Source organism: Lycium barbarum, chromosome 10 (assembly GCF_019175385.1).
Source record: "Lycium barbarum isolate Lr01 chromosome 10, ASM1917538v2, whole genome shotgun sequence".
In the NCBI taxonomy this organism is placed as follows: Eukaryota; Viridiplantae; Streptophyta; class Magnoliopsida; order Solanales; family Solanaceae; genus Lycium; species Lycium barbarum.
The window spans coordinates 1,118,221-1,142,792 of NC_083346.1; the positions used below are offsets into that span (position 1 = coordinate 1,118,221).

Consider the following 24,572-nt stretch of genomic DNA (forward strand, 5'->3'; position numbering starts at 1 on the left):
TATAACTACTGTCTGTGCTGCATTCTGCTTTACTTCGTGTTCTACTACTGCTATAATCTCGACCTTATTCTCCTATAGATATTTTTTGAAGTCTTTTTGTTTATAAACTTTATTCAATCCCCTTATGTTCCAAGTTAGCAATCTCATTAGCACTGTAACGATGGTGGATTCCCTCTTCCAACTCCCCTACTAATTTGATTCATCTCAGGTTGCAATTCTGGTTCTTGTACATTGTGTCCATCCTTAAGCGGGCTGAATGTATTAGTGACTCCTACCATGTTGTCCCTGTTTGCTATAGTTCTAGCTGGTGTAGTACCTTTAGGTTTCTCCCACCCTCCTTGAATGACATTTTGTGCCAACCCTGCTGTTGTCATTGGTGTGCTGGTAGAGGGCTGAGTTGTCTCTGCAGCTTGTTTTGCCCAGTATCAATTCACTTGCCTGTGCTTCTCCCTCTTTAGGCTGCCAAGTAGTTATCACCAAGGCTTTACCCTTCGGCTTCTGCCTTTTATCCTCTCTTGTTGGAGCTTGACTAGTAGTAGTTATTTTGCACTTATGGCCTATCATCAGACACTTAGGACAATAGATTGGTCTCCAATCATACTCAATAGCTTGTTCATCATTTTACCACTAGGATCTTGCACTTTGACAGTCATTGGCATCTCCCTGTTAACATCCATTTCTACTAGGATCCTTGCATAGGACACCCTTTCTAGTTCTGTAGTACAAGCATCAGCATAGAGTGGGCAACCTAACACACTACCTATCCTGCTCAGTATCTCAGTTCCCCAGCAGTTCATGGGTAAGTTAGGTAGTCTTATCCACAAGGGAATTGTCCTCAACACTTCATTTTTGAAACTAAAATTAGGTGACCATGCTCGGGTAATCACAGGTCTATTATTAATAGTATACGGGCCGGAGTAGAGCACATCATCCCTATCTTCCATATTTATAAACAGAACCAAAAAATACCCCTCATTATGATAGTATAATTTTGGTTTAGTCGCAAAGTTCCAAGTTGAGGTTATGAATCTATCAATTGCACCTATGGATGGTGAATTACGCACCACATATAATACAATTGAGTGCTTCCACCTGTTGGTGTCCTCAGCAATTTCCTCCGATTGAATTTGTGCAACTCTCTCACCATTAACAATCAGAGGGGCCACATACTGTAGGCTTTTCCCTTTTGCAGCTAATTTGGGTCCATTGAACAATGATGCCCATGATTACCCTTTATCTGCATCTCCTCCCACTGATGTAGCTTCTGTAGGGGGATTGTGTCTATAGACTATAGGCAGTGGAGGATTAAGAATTTAAAGTTAATGAGTGCTCCTTTGCGTTCACTATAAAATCTATAGGCTATTTTAAAATGTAAAATTGAGACATATCAATGCTTTTAAATGAAAGTGCAGCAATAAAAAGGGAAAACATTGAATGAAAATTTGAAAAAAAAAAGTAATGCTTTTATACGAGATAGTGCAGTAATAAGAAAGGAAAAGACTGACTTTTATGGGACCACTTGTCAGATCACATTGGCTAAAAGTAACAGAGTTTGTAAACGAATTAGTGTTGTTGCTCAAAATGGAATCGAACTCAAGACCGTGAGAACAAAACCCGGCATCGAAACCAAAGCACCCAGTGCTCATCTTTGTGTGTGGGTGCTAATGATTAGTCTTTCATTTTTCCTGTAAAATGATTAGTCTTTCACTCGAGGCAGGTGGGTATATAAGCACCCGTAATAGTACACGTGGGCCCGCCCCTGTAATAGGTAAAGTTATTTTAAAATTTATAGATATTTTTTAATTTATATTGAATTCCATTGATTTATTCTTGTACGATTTACTTTTTTATATTTTGATTTTCCTTAGTGAAAATCTTAGCTCCGCCATTGAATTTAAATATTGAGCTATTATGTTAGATTCATATTTTACTCCACCCTCAGTTTAACATAGTCTATTTTATATAAAAATGGTCCAAAAAATATGTATTATTGTTAATTGGAGGTCAAATGTGCTTAACCAACTCATATTAGGACTAGACCAAATTTCATCAACTTAAATTCAGTTATTCGTTTGTTTTTTTTTCTCGTTTACATAACTCTGGTTATTCAAGCGTATGCCACAGACTCAGTGGAAGTAATTCACGATAAAGTCATGCCGATCACCAGAATTCCAACAGTCAAGCAACGATTAATCTATAGGAGAAAACAACTTCAGTTGGATTAAACGGTGTCAGATTGTGGAATTGAAAATAACTCGAGCCTAGAGCTCTGAGGACACATCAGAGTAAAAGCCATCTTAAGGCTTGACATATCCTCAATAGCTTAGGTTAATAAATTTTGGTTTTCAACAAAAGTAAATTTTCTTCGGTTCCGCCGGATTCAGATCACGTAAAAGAAAATTGACCGCTAAATAATAAGAATTTGAAAAACATATATTGCATTATTCTCCGGTGATAAATCGATTATTTCAAAGCAAATAGTATAATTTTTTAATTCAAAAACAAAAGAAAACTTCAAAATACATTTGAACAATTCGAAGAATATGAAAAAGCGCAAGATGCACGTATGATGTACGCAGAAGCTAGTTTTATTGAATATACTTAAGATTTGGCTTTAGGTCACCAATTTCATTAAGCCGCTCCTGCTGATTAGCTAAAATGCAAAGTTAAAGATTTTTTAATCTACAAAATTCCGAAAAGATTAATATAGAAAATATACTAAAAGGTTTTCATTAAAATAAACGTTAAAATTACACTAGAATCATAAAATTCAGGAAAAAGATTAAAATTATAGTATATAGGATACCAAAACCGAAATAGAAGTAAGTTTATACTAGACCGGGTTACAATACTGAAAACCAATTAAACGAAATTCGGAAAAAAACACTAAATGTTATATATTAGATCGGATTACATACCGGAAAGTACATTGAAATAGGAAAAATATAAATTACGTATATATTTTGTACTTTTAGTCCCACATATATTAACGAATTAGTGGACAAGCATGTTTAACCTTTAGATTAATTGTTTTACCCTTTTCTTTATAAATATCTACAAATTCAACAAATTGTTTCGTGCAAAACAATTTAATCGGAGGCGAAGCCACTGTTCTCCCTTCATTAGAAAGTTATATTGTGTCGATAGACCGTGGCTGATCAAGAATTTAAAGTTAATGCATGCTCCTTTGCGTTTACTGTAAAATCTATAGGCTATCCTAAAATGTAAAATTGAGAAATATCAATGCTTTCAAATGAGAGTGCAACAATAAAAAAGGAAAATATTGAATGAAAACTTGAGAAATTATCAATGCTTTTATAAGAGAGTGTAGTAATAAGAAAGGAAAAGACTGAATTTTATGAGACCACTTGTCAGATCACGTTGGCTAAAAGCAAAAGATTTTGGAAAAGAATTAGTGATATTGCTCAAAATGGAATCGAACCCATGACCTTGAGAACAAAAATCTGGCATCCGAACCAAAGCACCAAATGCTCATCTTTGTCTATGGGTGCTAATGATTAGACTCTCACTTGAGGCTGGTAGGTGCTTAAGCACCCATAATAGTACACGTCGGTCTGCCCCAGTATAGGGAACGATTTTTTTTTTTTTTAATTTGTATTGAGTTCCATTGACTTATTCTTGTACAATTCACTTCTTTATGTTTTGATTTTCCTTAGTGAAAATCTTAGCTCCGCCATTAAATTTAAATATTCAACTATTATGTTAGATTCATATTTTACTCCACCCCTCGTTGTAACATAGTCTATTTCATATAAAAAAAGGTCCAAAAAGTATGTATTATTTTTAATTGGAGGTCAAATGTGCTTAACCAATTCTTAACAGGACCAAATGTGTTTGATGATTTCTCCAGCGTCGATCAAATCGTCTCATCTGAATTGCAAAAAGACCAAATGTCATCAACTCAAATTGAGTTCTTCGTGCGTTTGTTTTGTGTTTACAAAACTCTGGTTATTCAAACCTATGCCACTGACTCAGTGGAAGTAATTCACGCTAAAATCATGCCAATCACCAGAATTCCCACAGCCAAGAAACAGTTAATCTACAGGAGAAAACAACTTCAGTTGGATCAAACGGTGTCGGATTGTGGAATTGAAAATGACTCGAGCTTGCTACTCGTGGGCCAAATGCGTAGAAAAAGCCATCTTAAGGCTTGACATATATTCAATAACTTAGGTTCACAAACTTTGGCTTTCAGTAAAAGCAAATTTCCTTCGGTTCCGCTGGATTCGGATCATGTAAAGGAAAATTGAGATAGCTAAATGATAAGAATTTGAAAAGCATAAATTGCATTAATCTCTGTTGACACCCAATTTTGTCCCACTTTTCCTCCAATTAATTTATTTTACGCTTCTTGGTCATTAATAATTTGGACATATTATTTTATCTAGTTTTTCTGACAAATTTACATAACAAATTAATATTGTTCAAATATTCAAATTTTAGATTTTATTATTATAGTTACTTTTTTTTTAACAAGCACGTATATATGTTGAAAGTGTTAAATCTTAGTCCATATTATTAAGACAAAGAAGACCAAATAAACTAATTAAAGGATGAAGAGGTCATTCATTTAAAACCCAAGTCTTGCATCAATTTAAACAACCAAACCCACTAGCAAGTCCATTAAATTGAGCCCAAATAACCTTGATAAGGCCCAAAACTGAAAGCCCTTTTAAACACTCCTTCCCTCTTCAGCCAAACAAAACCTAGAAACAAAATTAAGGTTCCAAACTTTTCATCTTTTCCAGCAAGCTTCTCCCACCTCTTTCCCATTATGGACGAAAAATAATCTCTCACTTCTAAACCAGAACTTGTAGGCCTATTTCGATGAAAGTCTTTAAAATCTTCATCTTTCATCTTTATCACACGATTTGGTCAAGCAAAAAGCCAAAAAAACTTTTGAAGAAGTCTGCATTCTCAGAGATTTGGCTCTCTTTTCAAACGGCTCTTTGGAGCCAAAATCTCCGTCCGTGACCGTCTTTATTTGTTCAAAGTTCAAATCTGAACACCCTAGTGTTTGCCCATAAATACCTCTTTATGCTTCAGCCGAAAGGGGAGGGGGGGTTTTGAAAAAAAATCAGAAAATATCTCAGCTCTTGTCTATTTACTTTAGTTTATTTACAAGTTTTAATTCCCATTTTGTTGGTGGAGTAATAGTAGATCTAAGACTTAAAGCCCCAGTTCATTGTTCCATAGAAAGGTAAATCCGACTCCATGTCCATTCACCTCCTCCTTTCATTTCAAGTGGTTCTGTTTGCTTAGAAATCCATGTTTTAGAATTTTGTTTTGGTTTGCTTGATAATAAATGTTCAGAGCATTACTACAATTCTACTTTGGTTCGGTTAATATATATGTTTGAATGTCAAAATAAAATACTTAAGATTTGCTTACATAAATCTGACTCCGATCCTTTATTTTTTGTTGTTAAAATACTACTATGTTTCAATAATCATGCTTTCGGATCTTTGCATAAAAGAATGTGGCTTATGTTTGTTGGTTTATTTAAAATAAACTTGTTTGATTCCTCTGTTGTATTAAAACATGACTGAAGAAGAAGTTGATCCTTTTCTTAGAAAACCATGTCACTTAAAATATTCAGAAGGTAATAGTAATTGTGTGCTGTAGAAATCATGTTTGGAATTTTACTTCGTTTGAAAATTTCCAGAAATGTGTAACGTCTTTACATCTAATTTTGAAGTCTTGAGTAATATTGTTCTAATTCAGCCGGGTAGAAATCGTAGTTAAAATTTCTTATTCATTTTTCTCTGAGAATTGGTTCATGACAAAAAGAGGGACAATGTATGATCACGTGTTAAGATTTTTAAATTATTTGAACTTGTATGCTTCTTAAACCATCTGAGCCTGTATGCCTTGTGGATTTTTTTTTTTTCACTTTGAATAATCTTAAAATCATATCCATGTGTGAAACCTTTAAGAGTGGTATGTGTTACATAAATGTTTAAATGGTCATAATGTTTGTTGTATCTCACATTTATACTCACTGTTAATGTATGCGTGTAATAGTTGAGAATTAATATTAGTCCAGATTTACCTTAGTTTACAAATTTATTTCTCTAATTCTTTATTTTCCTTCTCGTCTTTGTTTACATGTACACATTTGGAGCAACATGGAGTCTTGATACAAGGCTCTTCATACCAACATAGAGTCATCATATCTCTACCTTCTTTAACCCCATGCGACAACAAGAAAACCAGCGAATTTGCTTGGGGATGCCCATGGCGTCTTTCTTCGTTTTCATTTTATCATTTGTCCTATCTAAATCTTTATGTATAAATGTTGATGTGTGTGTTTTGGGGTTTATTTCAAGTTTGGGTTCATGGTTTGGAGTGAAGTTTTATTTAATCATATAGAGTACTTCCTTTATTTTATAATACAAAGGTACCTTTTTCTTTTTTTTTGGCATAAAAGAGCGTATATATTTCATGACTAAAGAAAAGGTACCTTTGTATTATAAAATAAAGGAAGTACTCTATATGATTAAATAAAACTTCACTCCAAGTTCTCACCAAAGTTTCCTTTAAACTAATAAGACATCTCGACGCCTTTAAATAAACAACAAATTCATTTTTTTTAAAGTTTCGGTCCAACTCTTTCTTCAGTTTAGATCCATTATTTTACTTATAAAACTTTGTGTTGCTTGTAAGTTTTTTTTGAATTCAGCTAAATGTTTAGCTATTTCCCTAAAACTCATAACAATGTACCTTTTGTTTTAATTAATTAAGTTCGGCCGGTTAACCGTTTTAATACGGATCTTAAAGGGTGCTTAACACCTTCCCTTTAGATTAATTGAACCCTTATCCAGAATCTTAGGTTTAGTAGATTTTAAACGGAGTTAATATTTAGTAATTGATAGGTGTCCTAATTCACCTCCAAATTAATTAGGTGGCGACTCCTTAAATTAGTTAATTAATTCAGGAATCACCAATATGTTGTACTCTAATTTAACCCGGTTAAAATGGGGTATAACAATCTCCGATGATGAATCGAGTATTTTAAAGTAAAAATTAGAATTTTTTAATTCAAAAACAAAAGAAAACTTCCAAAACAGATTTGAACAATTCGAAGTATATGAAAAATATATTTGTTTTTTTTTTCAAGGATGACGTGTGGAGCACGAGATGCCTGTGCGGCGCGCGATGCACGTTTGACACATGCAGAAGCTAATTCTATTGAATATACTTGAGATTTAACTTTAGGCTACCAATTTCTTTAAGCCGTCCTTGCTAATAAGCTAAAATGCATTGAAGATATTTGAACTACAAAATTCCGAAAAGATTAATATAGAAAATATACTAACTGGTTTTCATTAAAATAAACATTATATTAGATCACGTTGCAATTCCGGAAATAACAAAAATACTGGGAATAACTTAAAAGAGTATGTGTGTACTAGCTCGGATTACAATACCAGAAAACATTGACATAACAAAGCAAACTGCGGAAGGTTTTTGTATCTAGAAAATTCCAAAAAGATTAATAGACAAATACTATAAGATTTTCATTAAAATAAAAGTTATAGTAGGTAAAGTGGAAGGTGTTTGAATGTACAAAATTCCAAAACGATTAATATAGACAAATACTAAAAGATTTTCATTATAATAGAAGTAATACTAGATCACATTGAAATTCAGAATAAAAACATATCAACAAAAAATTAAAGGAGTAGATGTAAACTAGATCCGATTATATTAAAGGAGGGGGAGGGTGAGGGGGAGGTTAAAATTACACTTGATCACACTGGAATCATAAAATTTAGGAAAAATATTATCATTTTTGTCTTCCCTATTTTAACATATTACTCCCTCCGTTTCAAAATATTTATCGTCCTTACTAAAATATTTGTCTCAAAATATTTATCGTTTTATTTACCCAAGATAAAATTAAGTAATTTTTCCATTTTACCCTTGTATTAATTAAATTAATGGGCTGATTCTGTGGAGTTCACATACCAACATTTTAGAGGTTTCATTATTAATATAGTAACTATTTATTGAGGCGAGAAAACGTGATCGAAATATATTAAGAAGTTAAAATAGTCAAAATGCTACCCTTATAAATACTTTTTTAATGGTCGTGTAATGAAAAATAAAAAATGCGACACTTATTTTGAGACGGAGGGAGTACCATATTTGTCTTCCCCTTCTCTTTTAAATGAACTTTTTCCCTCACAATTTTCATACTCCACAGTGTTTCTCTGTCACTCTGTACTCTATTCTCCAATTCAACCAAAATGCTACCACCTGATTTCGCCTGAACGTGTCAGTTCGCCACCGTAAGGCGTAAACCACAGTAGCACCACCTTCGATGGCAATTTATATGTCTCCATATATAGGTGATAAAAATATTGCTGATCAATGCATTTGTCAATTTATCAATTCATTAAAGAGTGAGTTGTTTATACCTAGATACAATAGATATGCTTTTACAGAGTTACAGTGTTAGAAATTTTTAAGATTCTGAGAAGAGCTATACAGATTGTTGATCATAAAGTCCGCAGGGACCGCGAGGTGCAAGGCTGATACTTAGTATTGCAGGATGTTTTACAGCGTTTATGCTTCAAGTGTGGAATGTAATACGGTGGCAAGTATCGTTTGGCTGTCCAATAACTTTTCCGTTGATGGAGGATGACACCAGTGAAGCAGAGTTTTATAAAGAATGTATTGAAGGCTTGCATCATATTTTCTACGATTTGCTAGACAAAATGGAGCTTAGTTATTTAAGGAAATTGGAAGGAAAAGGCACACACGCTGTACGCTTGTGGTCTCAGTATCTTATAATTCTGAAGGAGTTAAATAATATATCAAAACTGTATGAGGACCTGGAGAGGGTATTTTGGCAAAAGATGAGGCAAGTAATGGCTTCATTGTGCTTTTTGATCGTTCTGTTTGCAACAAAATCAGAAGATTTTGAGTGGATTTTCCAGCACAAGGAGGGGACGAATTTTGAGGTAGGAATGCATTTGGCAATGATGATGCTTCCAGAAGTTAGGGATGACGAGGTGCATGAGATGCTCATTGATAGGTCCCGAAGAATCATCTGAGTACATTGGACACAGAGGCGGAGCTAGGATTCGAAGCTTGTAGGTTCAGGATTCTAATTCGTTTAAGTTACTGGGTTCTAGATTAATAATTTGTACATATTCAATGAAATTTTCAAGACAAATACAGGGTTTAGACAAAAGTTATTGGGTTCGGCTGAACCCCCAATTACTATACTAGCTCCGCCCCTTCGGACATGCGGATTCCGAACAGCTACGAGGCGGTTTATTTATGGAAGAAGCTGCTGGGCCTGGTGTGTTGAGGGAGTGGTTTTTATTGGATTTCCGTGCGATCTTCAACCCTTAGAATGCTCTCTTTTTTGCGTGCCCGAATGACCGTAGAAGGTTTTTCCCAAATCCAGGTAAGCTTTTATTTCATTTATGCATTATGACATTTTGTTCTCACTTGATCCCATAACTCTCCAAATTTTCTATAGTATCTGGTGCTAATTTTGTTATTTGGTTCAATATGAATGAATGTCTCTAGAACTATTTTTGTCCGATACGGATAGGTGTAAAGTCTCTTGACTGAAAGGAAGGGAGCAACAAACAAAACCCCAATTGTAACACCCCTTATCACTCGCTTCACACATCGAAATGCACCTTTATTTATAAGATAAATGCAATTTTTACATCTTCATAACTCAAATGGCATTTAGTAGTCAAGGACTCCAAGAAGCTATAATAGATCTCGTCGTTAATGTTATTAAAAAGAAAAAAAAATAGATGCTTATCATTCTATAATAGGGGGTAAACCTTATGGCTTATGCTAAAGAATAAAAGCTGCATTCTAAGTCATCATTTTTCTCCTCATCGAGATATGTGGTTAGATCACTGGAAATTTTCTCCACCAGAGGGTTTTTGCTGCAGAACTTTATTGATAAGTTAAAATCGCTCTCACTATTCGAATGTAAATAACGCTCATCTGCAAATTGTGCTTGCAGCATCCAAGGTGGACCCGTTACACCTTGAGTATTTCTGCTTCTCTGGTAGGATGATTGCATTGGCTTTAATGCATAAAGTACAAATAGGCGTTGTATTTGATCGTGTATTCTTTTTGCAATTGGTTGGAAATGATATTTCATTGGAAGACATCAGGGATGCATATCCATTATAGTACAAAAGCTGCAAACACATACTGGAGATGGATCCAGAGACGGTGGATCGAGATATATTAGGCTTGAAATTCACCTGGGAAGTTTAGGCGTTGGCTCTAGGAAAGCGGTCGCGCTTTGCTCCAACGGGAAGGATACTGTCATAGATAGTAAGAATAGGGTGAATTATGTTAATCTTCTTATCCAACATCACTTTGTCATATGATCGCAGGGCAGGTAGCACATTTTGCTATAGGTTTTGCTAATGTAATAACTTCCCCAATGCTCCAAAAGTCGTTTTTCCAGTGTTTAAATCTCGAAGATCTCGACTTTATGCTTGATGGTAGTGGAAGAGATGTTTCGGTGGAAGATTGGAAATCACATACAGATTACAATGGCTACAAAGAAAGTGATCCTCAAATATCCTGGTTCTGGAAGGTACATGATTCTTGTTCTGCTAGTCAGTATATTTTCAAAGTATTTTAGAATTTCACACTTTTACCCTCTCATCCCTTTTTTCTTCATTACTCGTAAAAGCAGTAAATTTCTGACTCAGAAATTTCTTTCTTTTTTTGGTTGAATACATCATAACCCCTTAAGCTTGGCTGTAAATTTCATTTAGATACTCGAATTAGACATAATAAAATAGTTTATGTGTGTTCTCAAGCGCACATTACATAGAGTTAACCCCTTAAAATATGTCATCTCATTTTATTATATGCATTAGCCTCAATAAGCCGTACAATCTCATGTTTGTTTCAATTGAGGCTGATGTGTATAATTAAAGGAGTTGACATATTTTATGTGGTTAACTTAATTACCTAATAGACGCTTGAGAACACACGCATAAGTTTTTTATCCAAAATTTGAACCGAAAGTGTTTAATAGTTGGACTAATGTTTTATCATGTTTTTGGTGCTCGGTTGAAACAAGTTTTAGATTGAATATCTATATAAAATTTACTGGCAAGCTTAAGAGGTTGTCTATGTATTAAACCTTTACTTTACCAGCTTCTCTACCGGTAGCACATGTTTTGCCTGAATTACAAACGGAACTTATTTTACTCATGTACCTAGCTTGTCCTATGGTTTCTTACAATACCGAAATAGGATTTATGGTAACGCTAAACATGCTACAACACACAATCACTTTGCTCGCTCTCTTTTAAAATCTACAAGGTAGTTGTGTGGTCATTGGATATGGATCAAACAGTGTTTATTTTCTTTCTTTGTGTGCAGATAGTTGAGCAGAGAAAAATGCTCCTTTTCTTCTGGACTTCAATTAAGTATCTGCCTCTAGATGGTTTTGTTGGTTTGGATTCTAGACTTTACATCTACATAAGTTACGATCGCTTGCCTTCTTCACAAACATGCTTCTACCGCATATCCTTTCCGCCTTATCAATCCATGTCTGTCATGCAAGATCGATTCCGGATAATCACCCAAGAGCAGGTTGGTTGCAGCTTTGGTGCCTCGTGACCAGAGGCGGATTCAAGATTTGAAGCTTATGGGTTCCCATAGTTGAGTTCACAATCAAATATTTAGTAAAGTTTTTGTTACATACACAAGGTCTGTGCAAAAGGTACCGGTTCCCCTGAACCAGCAACTTACGCTCTGATCCGCCCCTGCTGATGATATCTGCAAACTTGGGTTTGAACTTGCAGATAAGATATGTAATCAAGTTTCACCTGTAGATATGCCTACCTATTTGAAACTTTATTTTTTTATGGCTTCTTTTTGTTTCCCCTCTCTACATGGCCGAAAGTCGTACTTTCAACTCAATGTATCACAGTCTGACTAGTCTAAGTCAAGTTAAAAAAGCTAATTGAACTTGGCTTACTTTGTACTGATGCAGGTCCTTTCTTTTCCTTATCAACCTTTAATAGATGTGTAACTTATCAGAATTTTGATAAGCTAAAATTCAAAGTGGAAGGGTTTTGAATCTACAAAATTCAAAAAAAAAAAAAATTGACAATAAACTGTGAATATTACCATACCAACAAACCAAAACAATAAATCTAAAGAGCACTCATAGCCTCAACCACCTTCAAGGAAGGGCGTTAAGGACTAGTGAGCCTTAGGAGTCACTAAGTACATACTGAATCAATGAAGTGAACATATTTCTCACGCTACTTTGTATCCCTATACAAGTTAAGTTTCCCCCTAACTACAAGATTCCAAAATTATTAATATAGACAAATACTAAAGATTCTCGTTAAAATAAAAGTTATACCAGACCGCGTTGCAATTTAGGAAAAAACAAAATAAAGGGAAAAAACTTAAAAGAGTATATGTATACTAGATTGGACACAATAACAGAAAAAATTATCATAACAAAGCAAAGTGCGGAAGGTTTTTGAATCTAGAAAATTCCAAAAAGATTAATATTGAATAATACTAAAATATTTTCATTAAAATAAAAGTTTTATTAGATCGCATTGCAATTCCGAAAAATAACAAAATTACAGGGAATTTCCAAAAAGCATAGTGGAAGGTGTTTGAATCTACAAAATTCCGAAATTATTAATGTAGACAAGATTGTCATTATAATAAAAGTTACACTAGATCACGTTTTAATTCAGGAAATAAGAAAATTAAAAGAGTATTAGTAAACTAGATCTGATTAAGATTTTTTTTTTTGTGGGGGGGAGGGGGGGGGGGTACTATATAGCATTACAATACTGCATCATTAAATTCAGGGGGAAAAAAAAACCAAAAGTTATACTATATTGGATCACAAACCGAAATAAGAATAAGTTTATACTAGAGATTACAATACCGAAAACTAATTAAAAAATCAGAAAAAAAAATACTAAATGTTAAATATTAGATCGGATTACAATACCGGAAAGTACATTAAATTGGAAAAATAAAAATTATTAAAATTTGTACTTTTAGTCCAACAAATATTGACCAATTATCAAATTGGACAAGCACATTTAACATTTCCATTGATTGTTTTACCCTTCTTTCTGTAAATATATACAAATTTAACGAATTATTACGTGCAAAACAATTTAATCGAAGGCGGGGCCACTATTGTGTCTTCATCAGAAAATTACATTATAACGATGGGTAAAGATTTTTTAAATTTATATACATATTATATATTAAATTCTATTGACTTATTCTTGCACTGTTTACTTTTTTACATTTTAATTTTTCTTAGTGAAAATCTTACCTCCGCCTTTGAATTAAATATTGATATATTATGTTAGATTAATATTTTGATCCACCTCTCGGTGTAACATTTATATATATTAAATGTGCTTACCAACTCTTACTAGGACCAAAATTAAAATTTATCAATAATTGAAGGATCGAAAGTGCAAATATAAATCATCAATACGACGTTATAAACTTTTGAAATTTGACATAATCCATTAAATATAGAAGCTTTCCTATAGGAAAGCTTGATCATTGAGTTCATTGAACCCTGAACTTTTTCTCAATGATGCGTCCGTTCGCCACCGTAAACAACCACGGCACCACCGTCGACGACAACAACACCGTCACTAACAGGGGAAAACAGCTTCAGTTGGACCAAACGGTGTTGGATTGTGGAATTGAAAATGACTCGAGCTTGCAACTCGTAAGCCAAAGGCGGAGCAAAAGCCATCTTCAGGCTTGGCATCTCCTCAATAATTTAGGCTCACGAATTTTGTTTTTCTGCAAAAGCCATTCGTCGATTTATGGATTCATTTGAGTTTGTGTTCTTTAACACCAGATACAGTTGGTGTGCTCCTATAGTGTTAGAATTTTGTAACCTTCTGAGAAAGGCTGCTGGGATTGATGGAGTAAATTAGGGGCTATGATCGCGAGGTGCAAGGCTGATACGAAGAAGTTGGTAGTGTTGCAAGATTTTTTCCCGTTTTTTCGCGAGATAGCAACTGAGTTATCCCATGACTTAGAATTGACTACTAAATCTTTGGGGTTATCGTTTAGCCTTGTGTGTGATTTTTCTGTGTTAATGTTTCTGATGTGGAATGTAATATGGAGGAAAGTACCGTTTGGCTTTCGAATAACTTTTCCGTTGATGGACGATGACCTGACCAGTGAAGCAGAGTATTCCGAATGAGTGTAGTGAATATTTGCGTCATATTTTCTATGATTTGCTCGACAAAATGGAACTGTGTTTAAGGGAATTGGAGGGACGGTTGGGTTTGGTCACGGATATTGTTCCTTGGTGGTCTCTATATCTCGTAACTCTAAAGGAGTTAAATAATATGACAAAACTGTATGATTATTATTATTCTGGTTCTGGAAGGTACATTATTATTATTCTGCTAGTCAATATTTTTCAAAGTATGTAGAACTTCACACTTTGGCCTTCTCATCCGTTTTCTCTCCATCACTTGTAAAAGCAGTAAGTTTCTAACTCAGAAACTTCTTTATTTTTAATTGAATACATCGACAACCCTTAAACTTGACAGTCAATTTCAATTAGACACTCAAACTACGGCATGTCCCGATTGATGTTCTGAACACATGATAAATTGGTCCTATTAGACAATTTCAATTCAAAATTTTAGAAAAGCTTCTGCACATTACGTAGATAAGTTAACCACTTAAAAATATGTCACCTCCTTTAATATGATCACTTGCCTTCTTCACAGTTGTAGTCATCTAATCTGAAAAAATTGAGCAATTAATGCTTTTCTTTCTCGCTGGTTTGCGCTTTTGTGTTGAGCAATTGTAGTCATCTTTTATGCTGTGCATATAATAAATAATCTTTTTTTGTGATAAAAATAATAAGTCAGCGGACCAATGTTTCTCCATTCAGACTCAAAATGTCAAGAGTTGATCTAAGGTAGGACCTTAATGTATGGCTTCTTTTGGTAGCTACTTTTATGCATCTATAGTAATGTTTCACCAACTTGATTGGGGTATGTATAGTATAGAGGGATTGTCAAATTATATTGTTTGTGGAATGTTTTACAATCACCATATTATTTATAAACTAGACATCCTAAGGCCAAGGGCCAGTGGCATACAGTTCAAAACTCGATGAATAATAGGCAGCCTCTCTAGCCTTTTCCACTTAAATACCAAACTTTTGTCGCTGTAGATTTTGAGTCACTGTATTGAACACTAATATACTTCCTCTCTTCCTTGGCTATCCTTTCTCTTTGTTCTCTTCTCGAAGAACTTTTTTGTAGAGTGCAATGAAGGTATTCCTTATAAGTTCCCGATTATGATATGAAACACACTAAATCTTAGCTTTGCCGACTTTATGGTATCCATCTTTTGTCGCAACATTAGTGGCTTTTGTCTTCGCGCTTCCCCCAAGTTTCTTATAAAAAAAAGAACAAGGGGTACAAAAGATTAGCCCACTCCGAAAAGCTGAGTGTTTCTTCGTACTCTGTGTAGTTGGTATGCAACAGCCTACTTGAGCTGCTGACCTATGTAGCTATTACCATAAATTTGGCTCCACCTTTTTATCTGTGTTTTAACAGTAAAATGTTTAATTTTAACAATCAGATAAGTAAACATAGAGAGAAAAATGATGGTATCAGCCCATTAATTAAAAACAACAAAAAAGATATAACCCTTTATTATCAAAAACTAGAGATCAAATCTCATATCATCTTAATCAAACCATGACAAACTGAACCCTGGACAAAATAACAAACATAGCTTAAAAACTATGTATATATCCCACCCGACCACCTAGACCTAGACATATGCTAATACAAACATATGCCCCTCATTGTAACCATAACATATATAATAATAGTAAATTAAATACTCAACTAAGAAACAGAATAAACACAACCAACTTTAATCAAGACCCCCATCATTCATCAACCATCGAACTATTTTCTCGTCTTCAATAAAATTTACTCTTCAGCTTTCTCCACTGGAACTTCAGTGCTAGCTGGAACTGCTTTCTCTTCAACAGCTGCTACTGGTTCCACTGTTTTCTCGGCTTCCGGTTCCGCAACAGGGGCTGCTTCTGGTTCAGCCACTGCTGCTACGGGGGCTGCAGCCTCCTCAACGGGTGCTGCAGTCACAGGTTCCTTGGCTGCGGCTGCAGGTTCTTCTGCGGCCACAGGCTCCTCGACTGCAGCTGCAGGTTCTGCTGCAGCCACAGGTTCCTTGGCTACGGCTGCAGGTTCTACTGCAGCCACAGGCTCCTCGGCTGCAGGTTCTACTGCAGCCACGGGCTCTTCAGCAGCAGGGGCTGCCTCCTCCACAACAGGAGCAGGAGCAGGAGCAGCCTCTTCTACTGGTGCGGGTGCTGACTCGACCACGGCTTCCTTTTCTACAACTGGGGTAGGTTCCTCAACCTGTTGAAGACATAATGAAGTTAACTAAAACATGGTCTTTTTAATAATTAAACTTTTAGACAAGATGATCATGCAATTTAACACAGTATCAGATCGGGTAGATGTCCTGAGTTCAAATCACACCGCTACATATTATTAAAAAAGAAATTCCATGTGTTTGGACCAAGAAAAAGAATCAGACCACATGTGAGCTATGTTGCTCTGAATATTACGGCACCCGTGTCGGATCCTCCAAAAACTACATGCTTTGGAGGATCTGACACAGCCAGTGGCATTTTTGAAGAGTCCGAACGTGAGAGGATGTTTGGAAACGTGATTAAGTAATTAAAAGTGCGATTTGTTTAATAGTTTAAACTTTTAGATGAGACGATCACACGATGAAATGCTACCTTAGTTGCCTCTGGAGCTGTATTAACCTCAACCTCAGCTGGAACAGTCTCTACTGCTGCTACTGGTGCAGATTCAACCTTCACAAAAAGAAAGAAAAATATTAAATTTCATTTAAGTGAGAAGATCCATGAAATACAGAAATATTAAGGAAAAATATCTCTGATTGATGATCAACTATTTTCAGATTGATCATCTGTCCAAGAATCACATAAGGTGTTAATAAATTTAAAAGATTCAAGAATGCTTCGTTTTAGTTTAAAGAGAAAAACAATATCAAACATATACTATAGCAAGTACGTACAATCAATATCCTTTTCTTTTTTGGGCTTTTCAAAAGTCTCAACTATCAGATCACTTGACTAATATTTGAAAATTTTGGTGTTAAATTCGATGTTACTCAGACTCTTCAAAAGTGCCATAACAATCATGTCGGGTCCTTAAAATGTAATATTTTTTGAGGATCCGCACTCATCCGACAATATAGTTGAAGAATCTGAGCAACATCGGTTAAACTGGTAATAAAGCTTGATGTCAAATAAGATCATAACAAAGCTCTGATCAGTAACTTTCTCCAAGTTTAACTTATAAAAAACTTTATACAAGACTTGATCTTATAATATTACAGGATATAAAAACATTGATCACCATCAAGAGTGTGTAAAGTCAAATCTTGAAAAGCTAAAAAGCCCACTGATTAGTTGAAGAACAAGTTAATTAGCTAAATGATCTTGATCAATTTAAAAGTAGAAAACATAGAAAGAAAAAGAACATTATTATACAAGTACCTCAACACTGGCCATTGGAATAAAAGTTTAAAATAAGATGGGAACGAAGAAAATAAATGATGAAATGGAGGGGGCAAAGGTGGCCAAATTGTTTCTAATTTTAATTGGTGATGAAAAAGGATCAAATGAGAGAGCTATTTATAGAGAAGTAAAATGGACTTATTAATTTAAAATAATGGAAGAAAAGAATCTTGCGGGATATACAAATTGACATCTCACAAGAGTCACATCACTGATAATTAAGGGTGTACAAAAGATTAGGATGTCTAGTTGTAAATGTATTTACTTTACTTTATGCTTATAATAATAATAAAATTAATATTCCAACAAAGTACTTTCTTTTCCTTACTTTTTTTTAAGAAATTTTAATCATCCAATATTCAGAATTTACATGTCTAACTAATTTAGATTCTAACTGAGTAGGTCCATTAAGTTCGGTAGAGCACGGATAAAATTTAGAAATAGCCACTTTTCAGCCACTGTTATGGAGCTTGAAATTCTACAAGTGAAGTTCAGAATTTGAAACTCCATAGCAGTGGTTATTTTTCAAAGGACATAATGAAAACGTGACTAAAGGATGTTATTTTTACTTAAAGCAATCCTTATAATTTTATTCGCACGGCTTGAACTCGAAACCTATAACTAAGAATGTAGGAATTTAATCAACTATCCTACCACACCTCTAATTAATGTTCAATGAAATTCTTCCTACCACACCTCTAATTAATGTTCAATGAAATTCTTTCTTTTTTCCTCTTTTTCCTTATTTATTTTGAAAAGGAGGAGCTTTTTCTTTGGACCAGCAATGTGAATAAGTTCACACAGTCAGTATTTTATGAGAAATTTAATACTCAACTCTGTATCTTTTTTTTTTATTGATTTTCAAGATGAGAAGCTTTTTGTTTGGTAATATTATTAATTAATTCATTTATTAGTTTGTCTAAAGGCATTTGTTTGATTGGGAAGAAATAGCAAAGTCACATGGTGGTGGAGGCCATTTCCTATAACAGCTATGATAACTTTTTTCTTCTGTGTTTTGTGCAGTAGGACATGTAGGTGACTAAAACTATCATGCTTTCATGTTCTTCTAATTTTTAAATTATCTTTTTCTTTTTAAATTACTTTTTCTTAATTCAAGTTCCTTCTCAACTCTCTTGGTTTAAGGGAATGAATCTAATTCATGCAAACGCTCTTATAAAAATGACTCAACCTTCATCTGGTTTTTTAAATGTATTTATTGGATCCTTCAAATTATTGGCCCTATTTTTTCATCATACAATTACCATCAAGATTTCGTCTAAGGCGTGCCACTAACCATTGACCCTCTTTTTATTTATTTATTCGGTGTCCAAAATCCGCATTGTGGCCTGATTAAATTTGAATTCACTTCTTAATAAAGACGATTTTGTACTTGAGACTCGAAAACAGAACCTCTAATAAAAAATGAATGAGTACTTACCATTCTACCACTATGTTTATTGATATGTTAACCCTCTCACTATTATCTCTATCGAAGGTCTAAGCTAGCAGTTAACGGTGGGGAAAAAAGAACTAGTGGTTAACAAGGAATGTCAAATGTATAAAGGTATCAAAATCTATACAGATTAATAGGAACAGATATGTTTTAGAATAAGGTTGCAATTATCCCCGTGGCATGGTTCTTTAGTTAGAAAGTAGTTTATTTTAATCTTCATCGTTCTTATAATTTTACCAAATTGTAAGTAAAAGAGAAATATTATGCTCCTTTTTCCAAGTTTGTAAAGTTAATCGTAGTTTACAATTAATCAAAACTTCTCATCAACTCTTTGTAACTAATTGAAATTTAATTATAGCAAACATAATTCGGTTCCACATTTTCCAAATTTTAGATATAACTAATTATTTTTAAAAGTGAAATTCTAAAGTCAAATTACATCAGAATTAATGAAATATCAGCTTGAGATATCACACATTCTTTTTTTCGAATTATTTACACCAGCAATTATTAAAGAAATTATCGGTTAAAATGCAAATACATTAGATTTTAAGGTCATTATTTTTTCACATTAACATAAAAATAAGAAAGACTAAAGTTGGTAAAGGTTATTTACATTGCTACATTTGATGTGATACTATTTTTTATTAATTCGGCCAGAAAGAATGACACAGTTCTTCAATTTGAAATTAACTTTAAATTATTATGTTATTCTTAATGAGAAGCTTTTATAGTCATACAATGTTATAGTATGTATAAGACCATAAGTTCTAAAAGTCTTACGGTCACAGAATATTATGCCATAGTATCACAAGTTTAAAATTTCTCATTTTTTTAAACTTCGTACTGTGGCAAACTAAGTCAGATAAACTAAAACGAAAGAAGTATTAGGTAACCAAAACTCAGGTAACTGGGAATGTAGTCGCCTTTGGCAATGATCAACTTACCCTCAAAGCGGAATTTTTTTACGCGAATCTAAATTAATTGAATTCTAATATGAACAAAAACTCGTGATACTATAATTCAAATTGTGTTTTTTTTGTCGGCATGACATAGCTTTCATTAGTAGTAAAAAACATATGGTGAATCGCGTAAGATTTGTGAAAAATTAAAGTTAATTTTTTGAAAGAATAAATATCATAGATATTTAGAAGAGTTTCTAGAAAGCGATAATGTAATATCTTTGGTATATATTGTATTTAGGAAATGTCTAGAAATTCTAGACACTTAGATATTTATAGTTGAGGATAGAATTATCTAGATCCTTTTGTATCTAGAATAATATCAAGATATTCTAGAGTAGTGGTAGGAGATAAAGATAATTAGATTTTTCTAATAGATATATCTAGAAGTATTTCTAGAACCATCCCTACACATATAAATAGGGGTGGTCTTAGTCATTTATAACCAACCCAATTAAAAATCATTCAAGTCAATTCAAGAGAGTCTTCTTCCATTTCAAAATTCTCTTTTCTATAGCTTTCTCTTCTTTTGTTGAATCTTCCGATCTTAGTTAACGATCTTGGTTAGTAGAAGGTCTTTTCGATTTACCTTTCTTCTGCTATATTTCTCTACAAGATTTAGAGTAAAATGTTTTTTACTATAGTGGTCAAGATGAGAATGTTTAGGAATTTGAAAAAAATAGCCAACATGATCTTTTTATTTTCTTTATTTATTATTGATTTGTGGAAAAATGGATATATGAACGTAAAGTCCAAAATAATAGTGAAGGGCCGGTGGGAATTGGGCCCCACTATCACAACTTACGATCATTAATGTCCAAATGGGCCCCACTCTGACGTGGCACCTCCTTTTTTGATCCAATTCATCCCGCATACTTTTGGGCTTTCTCTAAGAGTCCTACCTTAATTTTTTTTTTTCTATTTTACGTAACACTTTTCGTTTTGTCGAGCAAATAAATATTTCTTTGATAGTAAATTTTTCATAGGTAGTTTAAATTTTTGAGTTGTTAGTTATTTTGACTTATATACTTTTTATGTATTTTTAAAATATGCAAAGTTTATTTTAAAAAATTAAAAATTCTACGCTAAAATCAAATAGTTTAAATTTTAAAAAGCAAAAAGTGACATATAAATTGGGAGCGAGAGCATGTTTATTAGGGCCTGGTGGGAGCATACCTAGGTGGCCTTGAGATGCTTTCCAGGTACTACTCCTCGTGCTATTTGGGTCCCACTTGCATGCTTTTTTTTGGTTTTGCCACGCTGGATTTGTGTCATTGCCGCTCAAAATCTGCCACAGTTGTAGTTGACTGAATCACTGAATACCAAAACTTTAAAATATAAATTTGGCTAATTTATTTATATTAATGTTGTGGAATAAAAAAAAAGATGTAGAAATATGGTTAATCTGTAACTAATGCTATTTGAGTCTACCAAAACTGTAGATATTTTTGTATTATGTAAAGTGTATGATTATTTTAGTTAAAAAGATTAATTTTTTGTGTTAAAAAGAGTATACATTCACTTTTACATTTCTTTTGAGTCGAGGCTCTATTGAAAATTTTCTCTCTATCTCGTAAAGATAAAAATAAGGTTCATCATTTGCTTCATTGCGTCTTCAATGACTTGTTGGAACTTATTAGAAAAAGTAAATCAAACATAAAATCTCTAGTAAATAATACAATGTTTGATTGTAGGTATTAGAAAATAATAATTTTCCATAACTAATGCAGTGTTTGATCGGCCGCATGAGAAAACATAATCGCGCAAAATTAGTATAGGTTTAGTTGATAGTATCTAATAATATTTGTAACTAGTTATGTGAAAATTTCTGTATTATTTAAGGGGAGATAGAATATAGAATATATTATGGTATACTCCAAAACAAAGGGGTATCAAAGAAATTGGAATATACCATCATATTAAGTTTAAATATTAAAATTCAAATAAAAATAATTTGAAACAGTGTTATTACGGGAATAATATTGAGTCCAGAACCAAAATGCCCCTAAAAAAATCACTTTGAATCAAAATATCCAACAAAAAAAAAGTTATCAAAGTACCTTTAGCGCAGTAAAATACTGCGCTATAGCACTTCACGGAGACGGAGTCGTTAAGTGCTATAGCGCAGTATTTTACTGCGTTATAGGAAAAAAAAATTCTATAATGCAGTAAAATACTGCGTTATAGAAACAGTACCAATTTTTTTTTGCTATAACACAGTAAAATACTACGTTATAGAAAAGAGTATAACGCAGTAAAATACTGTGTTATAGAAACAGTACCAAAAAACAAAAATTGGCCAACTTTATTTTTTGCAACACTTAGTGTTATTTTTCATACTTTGACCAATGATTAGTCATGTGTTAAGACTCCAAAACGTCAATATTTTATATAGAACCTGATATTTTTTTCTGCGTACGTACAATAATGTAGGCCCATTACATCAAGGATACGTAGACGTTCGGATCGTCATTTTAGGGGTTGAAAAGGTGCTCGAAGTAAGTTTTGTTTGTAAACTTTAGGTTTAAGTGTTCTATATACATAGACGTCCATTTTTGTTTGAAGACTTGTTATCATTAGCTTAAGTTTTTTTATTTTTAGGGTTTAGATTTATTGAAAATAAAGCCGTTGCCAAAAGGTTTTTAACTGCAAGATTTTTTTTTTGTATAGCGCAGTAAAACAATACCAAAAAAAAAAAAATTGACCAACTTTTTTTTTTTGCAACATTTAGTGTGTTTTTGCATACTTTGACCAACGATTAGTCGTATGTCAAGACTTCGAAACGTCAATATTTTATAAAGAAACTGATATTTTTTCTGCGTACAATAATGTAGGCTCAATACATCAAGGATACGTATACATTCAGATCGTCATTTTAGGGGTTGAAAAGGTGCCCAAAGTAAGTTTTGTTTGAAAAAACTTAGTGTTTGACTGTAAGGTTATTTTAGTCAACTTTATATGTCGAGAAAATTAGTCAGCTTTATTTTCAAAAATTGAAACCGCAGAAGTGAAATTGACATTCACAACTACATTACTCCGGGATTTTTACATTGAAATCTATTGCGTATCATCATCTTATAAGTAAATAAAACTGAAAATTTCACGCCAATTTGGGGGAAAATTGAAATTGAATGGGATAAAAGGTGTTTTTTTTTAAATCGGCTCAGGCAAACCGCCTAAAGTTTGACCACTTTACAACTAGTTTTTCTCCCTATATTTTTTAGAATTATATTTATATTCAAAATAAAGTTATGTCTTGATTAAAAAATAACACGCTTAAATCAAAATCTTAAAAAATAAAACACCCTAAAGTTTCCAAACAAAACTTACTTCGGGCACCTTTTCAACCCCTAAAATGACTATCCGAACGTCTACGTATCCTTGATGTATTGGGCCTACATTATTGTACGCAGAAAAAAATATCATGTTCTATATAAAATATTGACGTTTCGGAGTCTTGACACACGACTAATCGTTGGTCAAAGTATGGAAAAAACACTAAGTTTTTTCAAACAAAACTTACTTCGGACACATTTTCAACCCCTAAAATGACGATCCGAACATCTACGTATCCTTGATGTATTGGGCCTACATTATTGTACGCAGAAAAAATATATCAGGTTCTATATAAAATATTGACGTTTCGGAGTCTTGACACACGACTAATTGTTGGTCAAAGTATGAAAAAAACACCAAGTTTTTTCAAACAAAACTTACTTCGGGCACCTTTTCAACCCCTAAAATGACGATCCGAACGTATACGTATCCTTGATGTATTGGGCTTACGTTATTGTACGTAGAAAAAAATATCAGGTTCTATATAAAATATTGACGTTTCGGAGTCTTGACACACGACTAATTATTGGTCAAAGTATGAAAAAAAACACTAAGTGTTGCAAAAAATAAAGTTGGCCAACTTTTTTTATTTGGTACTGTTTCTATAACGCAGTATTTTACTGCGTTATAGAAAAAAAAAATTGGTACTCTTTTCTATAACCCAGTAAAATACTGCGTTATAGAAAAAAAAAATTGGTACTCTTTTCTATAACCCAGTAAAATACTGCGTTATAGAAAAAAAAAATGGTATTGTTTCTATAATGCAGTATTTTACTGCGTTATAGAAAAAAAAATCCTATAACGCAGTAAAATACTGCACTATACTTAACGGCTCTGTTTTCGTGAAGTGCTATAGCGCAGTATTTTACTGCGCTAAAGATACTTTGATAACTTATTTTTTGTTGAAATATTTTGATTCAAAGTGATTTTTTCAAGGGGGATTTTGATTCCGGACTCAATGATATTAAACATGCTGACACATTTTCAGAATAGAAAAAGTAGATAGTACTAATTGATATTGTTGGTACTATTATTGACGTGGGTACAAGTGCCAAGAGAATATGCAATGCACATTAATTATTTCGAGTGTAGAATGTCTCGATCTATAGTTATTTATTAAAGAACCCCATCAAAAGCCAATAGTTTCGACAAAAAAAAAGTA

General features: G+C 33.4%; 2 protein-coding genes and 1 pseudogene across 2 annotated transcripts; 1 reads left to right on the top strand and 2 right to left on the bottom strand.

Moving 5' to 3' along the window:
- Nucleotides 1-563: 563 nt before the first annotated feature.
- Nucleotides 564-944, bottom strand: LOC132615219 (uncharacterized). Its single transcript, XM_060329781.1, has one exon. The coding sequence runs from the start codon at nt 942-944 to the stop codon at nt 564-566; it is 381 nt and encodes a 126-aa protein (XP_060185764.1).
- Nucleotides 945-8,660: 7,716 nt separating this feature from the next.
- On the top strand, nt 8,661-11,676 carry LOC132615220 (E3 ubiquitin-protein ligase UPL5-like; annotated as a pseudogene).
- Nucleotides 11,677-15,697: 4,021 nt separating this feature from the next.
- LOC132614979 (induced stolen tip protein TUB8-like) lies at nt 15,698-17,795 on the bottom strand. Its single transcript, XM_060329536.1, has 3 exons — nt 17,639-17,795; nt 16,853-16,930; nt 15,698-16,463 (listed from the first exon to the last, which is right to left on the bottom strand). The coding sequence occupies exons 1-3, from the start codon at nt 17,651-17,653 to the stop codon at nt 16,014-16,016; spliced, it is 543 nt and encodes a 180-aa protein (XP_060185519.1). The 5' UTR covers nt 17,654-17,795; the 3' UTR covers nt 15,698-16,013.
- Nucleotides 17,796-24,572: the final 6,777 nt, after the last annotated feature.

What these genes read in the sequence shown, in the direction of transcription:
- LOC132615219 (XM_060329781.1), bottom strand. Translation starts at nt 944, where the DNA reads ATGGAAGATAGGGATGATGTGCTCTACTCCGGCCCGTATACTATTAAT.
- LOC132614979 (XM_060329536.1), bottom strand. An exon ending in CAGCTCCAGAGGCAACTAAG is followed by an intron (nt 16,464 to 16,852) that starts GTAGCATTTCAT and finishes TGTCTTCAACAG; the next exon opens with GTTGAGGAACCTACCCCAGT.